Source organism: Molothrus aeneus, chromosome 7 (assembly GCF_037042795.1).
Source record: "Molothrus aeneus isolate 106 chromosome 7, BPBGC_Maene_1.0, whole genome shotgun sequence".
In the NCBI taxonomy this organism is placed as follows: domain Eukaryota; kingdom Metazoa; phylum Chordata; class Aves; order Passeriformes; family Icteridae; genus Molothrus; species Molothrus aeneus.
The window spans coordinates 29,267,568-29,282,742 of NC_089652.1; the positions used below are offsets into that span (position 1 = coordinate 29,267,568).

At 49.4% G+C, this 15,175-nt stretch overlaps 1 protein-coding gene across 2 annotated transcripts in view; it reads right to left on the bottom strand.

Annotated features, from left to right (window-relative positions):
- The window catches only part of ITGB5 (integrin subunit beta 5), a 57,938-nt gene extending 45,423 nt beyond the window's left edge, over window positions 1-12,515 (bottom strand). The window contains exons 1-3 of one of the 2 annotated variants that reach the window (XM_066553546.1): window positions 12,402-12,515; window positions 8,389-8,474; window positions 1,270-1,474 (exon numbers count right to left, since the gene is read on the bottom strand). In XM_066553546.1, the coding sequence (XP_066409643.1) occupies window positions 1,270-1,474; window positions 8,389-8,474; window positions 12,402-12,507 (397 nt within the window). In that variant the 5' untranslated portion in view covers window positions 12,508-12,515. Of the gene's footprint in view, window positions 1-1,269; window positions 1,475-8,388; window positions 8,475-11,958; window positions 12,005-12,401 lie in introns of those variants that run through there. The other variant, XM_066553548.1, reaches the window with a different exon arrangement.
- Between the last annotated feature and the right edge of the window lie 2,660 nt (window positions 12,516-15,175).

Genomic DNA, 15,175 nt, shown 5'->3' on the forward strand with positions numbered 1-15,175 from the left:
CTGATTGGAGCAGTGGACATTGGATGGGCAAAACTGCTGGGGACTGGCAAAGCAGGATTTGCTGAGCACCAGGCACTGTGTGTGGAGGTGGATGCACAGGAGATGAGATGAGAAAGCTGAGCCAGCCCTTTCTGTCAGGAATTGCCTCAAGAAACAGCAGTAACAACAACTCCCTTTTGTTCCCTTTTTTAACACAACATTCAGTGGCAGAAGCCATGCATGCAAATGTATGAACAGTGGTGACTGCTCTCAGGTATCTGATTTTAAGGCTTTGAAGAAAATTTTTTTAGATTTGAGGGTCTGACCAATGACAGCTGAGGAAGTTAGTTGAAAAACATGACAATTTCTAACTTACACAGCTAGAACAAAAACTCCTGTAGCAGCTGGCAGGCTCTGGGAGAGCACTGATAGCATAAGCACCAGCTCAAACCCCTGTTTTTCTTTAGTAAAACATCAATATTTCTCTTTTCTGTATGCTCATGAGAGCTGTCACAAAACTGTAAGCCTAAGAAACCCACACCAATCGCTTATAATGAATCAAGCTTTTATATTTGCTTCTTATCTTTGCAATAAAGAGCTTTTTTCCCTCCTCAGAAATGTCAGCTGCCAAATTTTTTCAAGAATTCTAAACCCACATTAAAGCCTCCCCCCACCATGCAAAAACTTTTGATAACAAGCATGCTCACATAGCTTGGATGAGCTGTTCCCTTCTAATTTTTAATTAAAAGGAAGAGATTGAAGAAAAGTGATGGCTCAGGAGAATGAAAGAGAGACCTGGCTACAGTCCAAGGCCTGAGTCACAAGTTCAAATCTCCATCTTCTGCCTTGATCCCATAGCTCTTTTGCATACTGACAGAAAACAGATATGTGGGTTTGTTTCCAATTTATAGAAGGATCTGTCTCAGTTTAGAGTCATGCCCTGTCAGCTTAGCGGAGGAACCAAAGTTATTTTAACTCCTTCCACACAGTGATGCCATTTTGATGCCAAGCAGGTTCCTCCTAGACACACGCAGGTGTTAAAACCATTTCTGGTAGCAGTTGTGGGTGGGCTTAGACTGACTTTGCCCAACAGCGGCGTCCTCTCATGGAGGACACATCCCTCAGCCCCAAACCTGTTTGTGACTCACCAGCAAAGTTCAAAGGTATGGAAGGGGCCAGCAGTCACCTGCTTTAGTGGGCTACAAGGCCACAAGCTACACCCTGCTCTTGGCACGTCCTGGCCACCCTTTCTCCCTCCCCCCACACCCCACAGAGCTGCTGGGGACTCACCAGGACGAAGATTCAAGGCGACCTTCTGAGGCGTGATCTGTGTGACATCCAGGTGGCTCTGGCCAGAGCCCTTGCTGCTCAGGGGGACGTTCCTCACCACGCTGATGCTGCTGCTGGGGTTCTCGATGGCTCCGGCGCAGCCGTTCGCAAGCAGGTTCTGCAGGAAGTCGCACCGGGATGTGATGGACTTTGTGCTGCTGAAATCCTGGGGGGAGAAGAAGGGACAAAAAGGAAGTGGAGGGGAATGCATCAATCCCACAGCAGGGGCTTTGTTTTGACATGCTGGTATCTGACAACTAGGTGATGACAAGGAGAAGCTGGTGTCCTTTGTGGTGACTGTTCTTGGAAGCAGCCTGCACTGAGCCTTGAGCCTTTCAAAGGGATCAACCAAAAAAGGAAGTTCTGTGAGGATTTGAACACTGAGTTTGCTCACAGAGCTCTGAAACAGAAACCTAAGCCTGTGTTTTCAGCCCAGCCACAGCAGCAGCACCTGTTCCCAGCCCTGGCCACAAGAGAGCAAAGCAAAGCACCTGGTTTGCTGCAGGGACAGCCCATTGCCATCCCTATTATTTTATGCACATGCACCATCTCAAAGGAGCTTTCCAAAAGACAGAAGAAAGAGCAAGGAGGTGCCACTGAGGGAAGCAGGACAAACCCAACAACCCAGAGAGGGCCAGGTAAAGATGTGAAGCTGAAGACAGGCTTGGTGGCTCCCGCTCCCCTGGGTGAGACACGTCCCCACACAAGCACTGTGTGGGGAATAAGGGAGGTGGGAGAAACTTCACAGGAGTTGGTGAAAATGCAGACTGTGCCCACCACAAAGAGTCAGGCTCAAGCAGCAAGGTGCAGGCAGAGGCCCCCTCCCACAGGATGGCCAGGAGTCTCCCAACACCCATCCCAGAGCTCCAGCCCTCGCTGCAAGCCCCGTGCGTGGTGCACAAAGCAGCCTTGTGCAGGGCAGCGCTCAGGAACAGCCGGGAACACAATGCACCCTTTTGCAAGAGCCTATTTGTTAGAATGCCTTTTTTTTTCCTCCCCAAAAGTGCTAAAGGGAACATGTCACATGCCCAAAACTTACTGGGTTTTCAACAGTCGATTCCTACTTACTTCTGCACTACAACAATAGAGACAACACTCTTCAGCTCCAGGGCTGAGGGACTAATATGACATGAAATAATGCAGAGAAGATGCTTGCAGCCATGCCAGCCCCTCCTTCAGCTGCTCAGCCAAAACCAGTGTGGGGCTGAATGAACCTCACTTACTGCTGAAACTCCAGCATGGCAGAGGACAGGAGACATCAAGGAGGGAGAGGCTCCTGACAGATCCTCATGGGGTGATCTCCAGGGGTCCCTCAAGGACAAGCCTGGATACAGGGCCCTGGGACACAGACAGAGGCTTGCAGCTGCATTTTTCTCACTACAAGGTCCCAATGCTATTTGAAAAATGAGAGATTTGCATTCCAGCATCCAGCAGCAGGGTCCAGCCAAGAAACCGACGACGGCACATCAGATGGATACGAACACAAATTTCTTGGAACGTGCCGTGTAAACAGATGAACTTCCAAAAAAGGAGGACTGGGACTATTTAAATCATCTCCAGCATGACAAAATAAAAATCAGAATCCCTCACAAAACTGAAAACAAGGCCCAGCCTTTCAGAGACACACATTTCAGGCAGCCTTGGAGAAGAGTTTTTCCCAGATGTGGTTTTACCTGAAACCAACAAAAAGCTGGTGGGGTCCAGGTGCTCCCCTGGACCTATCCACCCAGCAACAGGGGGAGATGCTCTCCTGCTCTCCCAGTACCCAGACCACAGCTCCAGCTGAACACCCCTGCCAGCTCATTTCTGCTGCCACCTATTAGAAAGGACACTCCAAAAAAGTGTTGCAAAAAGCAACACAAACAGCCCAGGAGCACAGCTGGGAACTTGTAGTTACTCTCGAGTAACTAACATTGGAGAGAAGCATCCAAATAGGACAATATTTAGGGCTGCTCACATAACCACAGCTTCTATCAGGTGTTCCCAAGCCTTCCCAGGGTCTGCTCCAAAGATTCCAAAGGAAGTCCTAGAGGTCAGGTGTGTAGGAAAGCCCCTACACAACTCTTAGGCTCTTAGGTCAGCAGTACCTTTGCACTCCTCCAGGATCCCCTTGCTTGATCCAGCAATTTTCTCTAACTTTCTTCTAAAATGGGTCCAGAGAACTTGCCAAAGGGCAGCAATTGCTAACCTGCAGCTCCAATCAAACCCAGCTATTTTCTTGTCCTGTGAAAAGCCATATTACCTGAAGTGGAAGAAAATATCCACCCTCAGGGGTACAAATGCCTGAGGGGAGGGTGGTGCAGCACAGCACCCAGGGGTGCAGGATTGACCCCCTACTTTATCTTGATTTCTTACTCAGGCAGAGTAACACTGAGCAGGAGGGTGACAGTGGCCTTGGGAAAGTCCCAGCAATCACCATTGTACCCTGCAAACAAACACCCATAGGTCAAACCCAAAGCTTGGGTTTGAGCAGGGGCATACCAGGTACATCCAACTCTAGTGCAAAGTTTTCTGTGACACAGAAAATCAAGGCTCATTGGGGTTCAGTAAAGGGAAAAAGGATGAGCAGACCTGTCTGGACAGGTCCAGACAGCTCCTGAGAAACCACACCAAAAGGCAGCCCCACAGCAACTCAGACACAGCACACTGGTTCAAACCCCAATTTTCCCCAAGCAGAGAACACCCTGGGGTCAGTGAAGCGATTCAATGTGCCCACACATCTGCCAATCACCTGCCTGCAGGCCTGCTTGGGCAAGAAATGCAGCAGATGCCCCTCACAAGGGGGAACCACCCCAAACTTTGCTTTGTGCCCCAGAGGAGCACTCTGGAAGATGGATCCCCCAGCCCCTGTCAGTCACTCTGGCTGCTCCAGCCCCTGGTCGGTGCTAACAAGCTCACAAAGGGGAATGCACACAGGCAGACAGGATGAATGGAGACAACACTGTGACAATTACATGCTCATCAGTTTGACAGTTTTAAGACAAATTGCTTGGCTCATGCTATAAAAATGGAGAATAGCACTCACTGTATCTAATACCTAATTCCTGACTGGGCATGTCCCTACCATTCAGCCCATCCTGTTCTCTTTTGCTGAAAGTCTCAATAATTTTTTGCTTTAATCAATCCAGTTCTGCATTAATTCTGCCTGAAACATGCCCGCTTTCTCCGTTTAAAAAAGAAAAAAACCACCACAAATAAAAACTTGATATGCTATGCTCCCTTTAGGAACATCCTTGATTTTCTTTCCTCATTCTCTAGGCATACATTTCTGAGACGGAAGAGGATGGGGTAAAAGCACCTGCTGGAAAACAGAGGGTGCCACTGGGGAAATTTCAGTTCACTTACTCAAAAAGGACATTGCAGTTTAATTAATGTGTATCTCTGGTTTCCATCTACACACATAAATGCATCCACATAGGTAATGGACAGATGAACACAGTTCATCCACCTAAAAAACACATCCAACAAACAAGAGGAGCCTCTGCACACTGGTACATTGCTCCCCAAAGATTCAAAAAAGAAAACATAATGGTGACATTTCCCCCCCACAGTGGTACTCCTAAATGCTCTTTTGAAGAGCTTCACCCCCTGCAATCACCCCAGGGAGGTTTAGCACAATTAAAACCCCAACCTTTCTTTCACACCTGCCCTGGCAGCTCAGAGGATAGAACTGAAGCCACTTCCTGAGCTCCCTGTTCTCCCCAGCAAACCCAAAAATCCTGCTCAGCCTGGGCAGCCAGGTGTCACTGCAAAAAATTCCACAAGCATCCTCTGGTCCCACACATGGAAACCAGGCAGCCACAGAGATACAGCAACCCCACAGGCCAGTGTGCAGCTTCCAGTCAGAATATTTCACCAGCACCACGTCAGCAATTTCTCATCATTTCCAGCCTCTCCTAGACCCTGCAGGTTCCTCAGCTCCAGCATGGATGGACAGGCTGCAGCAGTCTCCATCACACCAGGAGTCATTCTCCCTCAGAGAGCCCTGTTTCAAGCATGCTCAGGTGATGGTTAAGGCCACATATTCACACCTCCTCTTCTAAGTGCCATTGAAATCACCACCCTTGAGGCCTGCCTTTCAAGGTATTCTTCCACAAACCAACAGAATCGATGCCTGCTCCCAAATTTCCAAGAGCCCAAAGACCTGTGGTTAGCTCAGCAGCCCTGGGAGGCTCTAGGGCTGCTGCACACCAGAAGCTGCTATCCTCAGCTCATCCATCATCACCCCTTTGGATGGGAACAGGGATGCTGAGCACAAGCAGGAGTGGAAAGAAGCCCAACCAAGGCAGGGGACGTGATGCACCCTGTACCAACAGGTGAGGAGGTGGCAGTCATAAAGTGAGAGCACCTTGCCTGCTCTGCTCTAAGATCTATCTGTACACATCCCCTTACCCTCACAATTCAGGGCAGTGTAAATTCAGGAAACTTTATTCCTCCTGGGAAACTATTGGGATAGAGCTCCCAAAAAAACTGGTATGATGGTACCACCAAGTGATATTATTCCCCAAATATTTCCCCAAAGGAAATACAAGAATGTGTACATATGCAGGAAGATCAATTATACATATAACTATACAATGCAATTATATATAACTATACAATGTGTATATATATATATATCTATATAAACCATGTAACAGACATCTCTAAACATACTGTATACATTTTATATAGAATTATACATGTACTGATAGACTTCTACTATATATATTTCCTGACAAAAGTGTTAATTGTTGCTTGCAAAATCGATAAAAGCTGGGCCAATTTGCTCACAAACCTGTAAAGTAAATGCAAAGGGAGCACAAAATACACACAAATCAGCTGACTGAGGTTCTACTACAACACAGCTGCCATCTGTGGAACACACTCCAATATCTTACCCCTGATATTTAAAGAGCAGCAGAGCTATAAAATTTGACTGGCATATATGCAACAAGGAAACACAGACAGCAAACTGCAGCCAATGGAAAAGCTAAGGAAAACACATTAAGAGCTATCTAATAAATTTAATAAACCTGACTAGGCTGCAGCAGAGGGAAGGGGAATAAGGTGGTGAAATGACTATGAAACGAAGGCGGATATTATAGAGTTTATAATATTACTTTAAAACTTTCTGAAGTTGAAAAACTCCAGGTATCTTGGAAATCCCATTACCTCACCTGATGATCTCAGCTAAAGAGAAATAATTAGTTTCAAAGAGCACATTCTAAAAAAAAATACAAAAAATACAGAATTAGGATAAGTACTTGCTAACTTTAGCATGTAGCATGTAATAGGAACAGCAGCTTTTGAACACATAGCTCTTGGCACAAAACACCTTGAACTGTGTATTTTTAAATAGCTTCTGCAGGCTAAAGGTCAGGAAGTATTACAGGACTTCCCTGTAAACACCCATCTTCCTCCTTGGCCCCTCCATTCCAGTCAGGAATTTTCTTTTTTTTTTAGTAACTACCCTGTTTGCATGATAAGAGTCAGGCTGCCAGTCCCATTAGTACAATTAGTGGTCACAGTGACCACCAGATAAACATTTCCACTAGCAGCATTCTGCAGAAAGTTGTCTTTTGATGCCAAGTAAGAAAAAAAAAAACAAAAAAAAGCACAAGCTATTGGGTACCCATAGCTTAATAGCCAGCGTTCCTGGATCCAGTCTCACCACCACAGATTAGCTGGCTGGAAGAGGAGCTCTTACAGCTGTTTACAAGATGTCTCAGAAGCAAGATCTTTTGCTTTACCCTTTCCCTTCTGCACACCAATTGCCTGGCTGGAAAAAACAACCCAAGGAAGCTGTGACGCTGTCAGGCAGCAGCGTGGTGTTTGTAGCATTACGGGGTTTTCCCTGGAGAGCTGCAGCTGTGCTTACCAGTGAAACATCCACTGAAACAGACACAGGGCCTGGGGCACCCCCCGAGACCCAAACCAGAGGGGCTGGAAGCCACCTTCACCCCATCCTCCATCCCAACCCCATCCTCTGCCCTGGAGCTGGCAGCTGCCCCAGGCAGGCCTGGCAGGAGGAGGGACGGGAAGAGCAGCGGGGACAGAGGCTGCATCCTCAGCTCAGCAGCACCAGCTGCAGCTGGAAGTTGAAGTGAGTGCCCAGAAGGGGACAGGGATGGCCACACTAGAGGAATAAGGGCCAGCAGGGAACAGAACAGCATCACCACTGGCCATGCCCATCCAGAGGTTCAAGATCACCTACTGCCCTGGGGTTCTCCCATCCCAAAACTGGTTCCTGACACAGCAGCTGTGCCAGCCTGTTTTTCAGACTTTTCCATGCATCTGAAAGCATCCATACTTCTCTCCTGAATACCTAGGACCTGCACTAAGCAGACAATTGCTTTCTATGCATCAAACATTATTAGGGCTTTCACACACCTTGCTCTCTAGAAATTGTAAGTCTGCTTGATAAGACATATATGGGATTATACATATATATATATATATATACATACCTAAACTCATGAGCAGCCCCTAGAGAGCAGGGGGAAGTATTTGCTCACAAACCAGGAGGTGCAGCTGAATTATGGGTGAGCAGCATCAGCATCAGCACAAGGATGTATTTTCCCTCTGAAGTGCTCAGTTACTCTGTGAAACTCTTGGCACCAATGCCAGAAGCATGGGTCACCCCCCCAAAATGACACAATAGATTCAGAAAGGAGAATTTATCTTTGTTACAGACAAAGAGCCCATGCCAGGCCACACGACAAGGGACACGTAGCAGGACACTAGCCAGGGGCTTGGGGCTTTTTGGGGAGAGAGCTTTGGAGCAAAGCTCCCTGTAACACAGAGCCCATGCAGGGACCCAGCACCCACCAGAAACAAGAAGGTAATTGAAGGGGCAGAAGGACTGAAGGAACAGTGCTGCTCTGTGAGGGTGTGTGGGGGTCAAAGTGGGGTCAGAGACTTATTTCCTATGATGTCAAAGAGCTGAGGAGTCCCATACACCCGAAATACACTCGGCATGGAGCATCCTCTGCCCTCACTCACCCCTTGTGGCATGAGTCAGGAACAGGCAAGGTGAGAAAAGAGCTCCCTTCCAGCACTACAAAAAGCACGGAAGTCAAACGAGATGTGCCCACCTACCTCCTTGGAGCACCAGGCACACTTGGGATGGATGAGGAGACACTCTTCACAGGACGTGGCGCTTCCACTGGTGCACAGATTGAGACCTTCAGCAAGAGAAAACAGTGGGGGCTGAATGGTTATTCCACTCCAAAACAGGGCTTAGGAGGGTTCTGAAACATTCTTAATGCTAAACACACTGTAAATCCAAACAAGAGCAAATAATCTCCCAGGAGCCTAAAAGGCAGGAGAAGCCGTAAATCTCTCTTCACCTGTAAGGAGGTCTTGTTTTCTTTTCCTTCCCTTAGGTAAATGAAAAGGACAGAAACTTGCTTTGGGGTGCTGAGAACCTCTAAAAAATGACTGAATCTGGTGATTTTTCTTTACTCCATTTCAATGGTGTCTGGTTAATCAAAGAGTCCAGCTACTCATATGCCTAATCAAACACCCCCATTACTGTAGGCAAAATTCAATAACTGTTTGACCACTCTGAAACATGGAGCTGGCTGTCCAAAAGCCCAAGATGCTGACTTTTAAAGATACATCTTCAGGCATATCTTCTCATTTTTTCTAGCTGAATATATGGGGAGGGCCTCTCCCCATAATTTTCATATTAAAGCACTCTTGAAACATACTGATCTCCTTCCCACACAGGTGATTCTCACAGTGGACTCATGTTGCAGTACATTACTTTTATTTTACTACAAGAGACATTTCCACAGGATATCCAGGTTAAGCCTTGCAGTGTGTTTGCACTGGCTCTCCCTGCCTGTGATCCCAGCAGGGGCATCAGCCAGGCTGATGCTCTTTGCTCCTGGGTTGCTGGTGTCCGGCAGCACAAGGGGTCCCGAGCAGGTTTCACTTACAAAATCCACAATTTGCACTTTGGGCTTTAAAAATGAAGTTGAACCACACAAGTACAGCCAAAGTAGACATCAATGGTACGGGCTCTGAATGCAGCAGCTTGTTCAAGCATGCCTGTGGCTATGAATGTGCCCTTCCACACCACTGATGGCCCAGCTCCCCCGGGTGCAGCTATTAACTTCCACTGTCAATAAATGATTAAAGAAATCTTCAACCGAGGTTTCAGCACAGAGGCTGCACACTCCAAATGAAATGCCTCAGGCTTGAACTCCCAATCTGCTATTTTTTCCAACCCAAATGTCAATAAAAGCATTGTCAGGCCTCTATTTTCAGCCAGTTGCACCTGCAGATACCAGCGCACCACACTGCTGCTGGGTGTAATCTGCAGATTCCGCGGAGTTGCCAATAGCTGCTGAAGAGTCCCATGAAGTTTTCTCCTGACCCAAGAACTTTCTGCCACGAGAGCTTTGGAAGAAGAATTTTTGCTGTATCCCATGTGAATATTGCACCAAGAAATGGAAAGCAGTGGCTGCCTGGGTCACTCCATAAGGGGCTGAGCTGTGAGCACAGGAAGCAGTGAATCAAGCTGGACAGCTGGAGGAAAACCTGGCATGCCCTGGACTAAAACAAAAAGAGGATAAGTATGTCCTGTCAGTCATTGCAGAGGTCTGGCCGTGCCAGAGCCCTGCAGTGACGGGTCTCTGCTGCCCACAAGGTGGTTAACTCTAACCCCAGAGAGCCAAGCCCTGCACTCTCTCGATGGCTCTCATTCAAACAGGCTCCTTGGGCTCATTCATACCAAACAAGAGCCTTCTTAAGAGTGTGGGCTTTTTTTTTCCTTCTGGCTGTTACCACATCCCCAGGCGTTTCATTCCTTTTTTGCATTCAAAAGTTATATTCCAGCTCCTGGACACTACAAGAGCTCAAAACATAAATAAGTTGTATAAAGCAAAATGTAACTTGTTCAACTGAGTTAAAATTTAGACAGCAATTAACACTTGCATTTACAAACCCTACAACATGGCCCAAAGCCTCTCCTTGAGAGCTGCTGCTCTGGCAGCTGTGCACAGGGTAACCCAGCTAAAATAATGGGCTTTAACTAGCAAATACTTGCATTCATACCCTGGCTACCCAGGCCTGGCTCTCCCACAGCTTCACTCGCCCATCCGCATGGAAATATTTACCTCCATTCCTGACTGCTGGGTTTTTGAGAGTTTACTTAGTCACAGTAAGAGCTGAATGAAAACCAAGGTCTCCTCCTTCCAGTGCGTGCCATGACCAAAGCAGCCCACGCTCCTGTGGCCAGCCATGGGGTGACATTCCTCCCGGTGGCAGCTTTAGAAGTTTCCAAGTATGCTTTTCTTTCCACTCTGTAGCAACACTAAACCATTTCCAGCATTGTTGTGAAAACAGAGCTTTGTGAAGCCCTCCAATTTTAGACTGAAACCTGAGCTTTCTGAGTTGGAGTTAGAAACGCAGGATTTTCCAGATGCAAGTCTTTGCTGTGCTTGGTTCAGTGCAGTCTTTCCCAAATCCAGCAGAGGAAGGACCTGATGATGCTTATGCTAGTCCAGATCCTTGCAGATGCTGGGGCAAGTCACCCACTGAGACTGGAAGGAACTCAGTCTGCTCTTTGGACTGTGGTACATTTAATGAAACCACTCCTGAAAAATCAACTGAACTTCTCATAACGGGGAAAATTCCATCCAGGGTTTAGCTGGGATTATTCTGGAGGTAAATAATCCACTCCCTGGATTGCTGAGCTGCACTGCCCACATACAGTCCTTCACACTGATGCCACTGAGTCCTAAGCCCTGCACCCTACTTATTTTGCCCAGTAGTGTCCAGCAAGCAGAAAGAACATCTCCAAATGACATCCTTCCCTTGGATTGAGCTGCAGGAGAGCCCAAAAAAGCAGAGGAAGACTGTATCCCACTAGACAACAGAGATTTTAATACATCAAACTACAGATGCAGAGCAAGATAGGAAACTCTGATGAACAGTACTCATCAAATTTACTCATAAAAATGCTCCAGGCTATCAGACCTCATTTTAAACCTGTTCTGCAAGAAATCCTAGTTTGGGCAGCTCCTCGAACGGAGGTGAATGTACTGGCTTGCTTAGGGAAGACAGATAAAAAAAAAGAAAAAGTAAAAAAGTGATGCACTTTATACAGCTAAGCATGAAAAAGGAGCATTTTATCCGTGCTTGCAAAAAGCATTTTAAAAGACCCGAGATGGTCTGCTACAATACTGAACCATCACTTTCATGGATCAGGCACACAAAAAAAAAAAAAAAAAATTAAGAAAGCTTCTCCTGAGCTTTTGCAATTATGTGCCACAGCACTCTGCAAGATGAGCCTCTTCCTAAGATTACTCATTAAAATATCAAGCACTGAGAGTAAGTACTCGAATGGTGGACTTAGGCATTTTGTGGGGTTCCTTCTTATAAGTTTCCCCAAATGCTCAGAGAGGAGGGAAACCCTATTTCCAGTACTGCTGGAGCAGAATTACAAACTGCACTGCAGTTCTCGTGTGTGTGTGCAAACCGAGAGCATCCCCACGAGGGACAGGGACCTCTCTCTGGGTGCAAATGAGGAACGATACAAGGTGAGAGCGTGGATACCGGTGACCGGCAGGGCACAGCCTGTGTGACGCTTTCTGCTGCTGCTCCTCATCCCATGGATTATCACACCGCGCTCAGGCAAACATCCCGGGAAGTGCTTACCCTGAACAGAAGTGGCTGCAGCCGCTCCCATTAGGAATATACATAGAGCGAGCTGTATAATAGCAGTTCCGTGCTTTTTAAGGCGAAGGTGCAACACCCCGCGGATGCGGTCCGTGCCCCGCAGCGCTGCCGGAACGCGGCTCCCCGCCACCCGCAACCGGGGGCAGGCGGGAGGGGGCCGGGGCCGGCGGGGATGCGCGGAGAGCCCCGGCAGCGGCCACCCCGGGCAGGGGACAGCGGGGACAGCGGAGACAGCGGGGACCGCGTCCCGCCGGCTGCGGGCGCACGGCAAAGCGGGCGGCGGGGGAGGCAGCGGGAAGGGGGGCGAGAGGAGCGCGGAGCACAGACGGTAACGGAGAGCACCGAGGCGGGTCTGGGGGCCAAGCCGCCTTCCGGAGCGGCGCTGGCAGGGCCCGGGGCGGCGGGAGCGGAGCGGCCCTTACCTCTGCCGGGCTGCAGCGGGGCGGCCAGGAGGAGGAGGCGCAGGAGGAGGAGCGGGGGGGGCCGGCGGGCGGCGGCGGGGGCCGGCAGCCCCCCTCGGCGGGGCATGGTGCGGCGGCCGGGGCGGCCGGGCTGCCCTTCCCGGCCGGGCCCTCCCCGCCGCCTTTTGTGCGGCCGCGGCGGCGGCGGCGGGAGGAGGAGGCGGGGGCGGCGCCGCGGAGCTGCCCGGGGGCGGCGGGACGGGACGGGATGGGACGGGACGGGACGGGACGGGACGGGACGGGACGGGATGGGATGGGGCGGCGTGCGGTGCCGCTGTCCGTGGGTCGCTCCGTGTGTCCGTGGGTCTGTCTGTGCGTGTGTCTGTCCCGCTGGCGAGGGTGCGCTGCCGCCTCCCCGCCCCGCGCAGGGAGGCGTAGCCCCGTCCGGAGCGGGACCCGCGGGCACGGCCGGGCCCACGGACACGGACACGGACAGGCTGCCTCTGCTGATGCCCATGTAGGCGCCCGGCCAGGCACGGGCAGACACGCACGGCGTGCGCAGACACACGGACACGGGCAGGAGGAGCACAGATGCACCCGCAGGCACACGAGGAATGCGCGCCCTCCTCCCCGCTCGCAGCAGGGCTCGCACTCATTCCCCACGGGTCAGTGCCTGCTCTTACGTGGCGCTTTTCCCGCTTCAGGGATTTTCGCTGTGCAAACAGACTGTGTCCATTTGCCGAAGGGCTCTTTGAGCCACGGCACCCGGGCAGAGCTGCACTCACGGTCTGGCGGCTTCTTGGCACGGTCCACGCCCCCATCGCCTGAGACATCAACGCTTCAGATCGAAAGGAAGCACCGATTTGTGATCGTGTTTGGGTTGCTGGAGAGCTTTCTGTATTCTGCTTTTAAAATAAATCATAAATCATCCCTAGAGCTGATTATTGGTTTTAAAAGCAGTTTATAGTAACAGGTAACTTACCCATGACCTGCAGACCTTCATGACACCCTCATGTCTACTAGGTCTCCCCATCAGATTTTGCTTAAAACACATGTTGTGTTGCTGTTCTCAGACAGAAGTGATTAACTGTAATGCCACCTGCCAAAATTCCCCCTTACTTGCATTGATTCCCAAAGCTGCTTTCACAAACCTTGCTGATTTCTTCAACCTCTTCATATCCCCGGGAGAAACCAGGTTTGGGTTTAAAGTGGCTATTTGTTGTTTTAGGAAATACACACCTAAAAAGTTGTTACAAAAGTTGTTACATTTTAACTGTACCAGGGCTGCTAAATCAAAACAAGTCCTGCTTTGGCCGTAGGAGCATCACAACACCACTGCTTGCCACCAATGCAAAAATATCACTAAATGCCTCACCAAAACCTCTGCCATGGTAGGAGTGTGGTGTGTGGGACAGGCAGTAACCTACAAGCTGCCCTCGAGCTGTTGGCTGTGCTTGGGGAAAGGGACAGCATCAGCACTCCTTGTAATCCCAAAAACATAAGGTGCATGCTGTCACCCTTTATTAATAATGGCCATGTTGGGACTGACCTGGACGTGCAAGATGTGGTATGTAGGGACTTCAAAGCAGGTTGTTCCTCTGTGGAATATTTTATGTTCCTGTGGAAGAAAAAAGAAAAAAAAAAAAGAAAAAAAAAAGAAAAAAAAAGTTAAACGCAGATCCTGCACTTGCAAGAGTTAAAGTACCCAATATGAGCATTACTGCCCAGAAAGGCCTTGTGTAAACCTCAAAGTCCCTTCTTGGGTCTTCTGGCCACGCCCAAGCACCCCAAGACCCAACTGCAACTACAACTATCCATGGATAGATGGATAGACTAATTTTTGAGGGCTTTAAACTATTCCTGGCTGCAGGAGCAAGGAGACACTCATCTCTCATCCCTGCATCCCACCATGCTGCCCTGGGAGCAGTGGGTGGAGGAGCAGATGCCCAGGGGCAAGTGGCAAATGAGCAAGGGGGGAAAGGAAAAGCAGGGCCATGGGGTAAAGAAACTACTTGGAGGGAAGGGAACCACCTTCTGAGACTCAGCTGTGGCATCTCAAGGGGCAGAGAAGAGGGCTTGAGGAGGCAAGCAGTACTTTCAGAAGGAATGTATTGCAGCAGGACCAGAGCCAGGCGAGGCATAGGAGCTCCCCAGTCACTGGTTATTTTTAGCTGGGCTCAGCTGAGGCCCAGCTCACTCTTCCTGCAGGCACTGGCACAAGCACCTGGTGCTCGCTGTGCCCAGGCTGTCCTCGTACCACAGCCCCCATGAGAAACCCCCAAGAGAAGGGGGAAGGCCAGGAGCTGCTGCTATGAACTTTTTGAGCAGTAAGACGTTGTTGATGCTCAACATCTGCTATCAGTCATCATGTTTTTCAAGCCAAATCCTTTGAAGGTCCTGCAGATTCACAGGTGGTTTATCCTATCCCAGTACAGCACCAGTGACCAACATCACTGTGTGGTGTGTACAGGAAGGACCCCAGGAGCCAGAGGGGAGGAAGTGCTGTGGCTTCCCTAATGAGAAGAATGTTAACATCCTTCTCTGAAGCTGGTGCTGTGCTCTTGCCCCACATGCAGCAGCAAAAGAGGATGTAACTGCACAAATGGCCAAAGAAGCATCTGTAACACCAAGAGGGGGAACTCATGGTGAACATGAGGTGGGCAGCTCAGTTCCAGGGAAAGAAGGCAGCCTTATGTCCCTGAGCTTGGCCACCAACCAAGAAATGTGGCATGAGAAGGGGTAATGTGTGGCCTGAAATGAGATCCACAGAAAAGGTGTTGGTATAAAACCTTCCT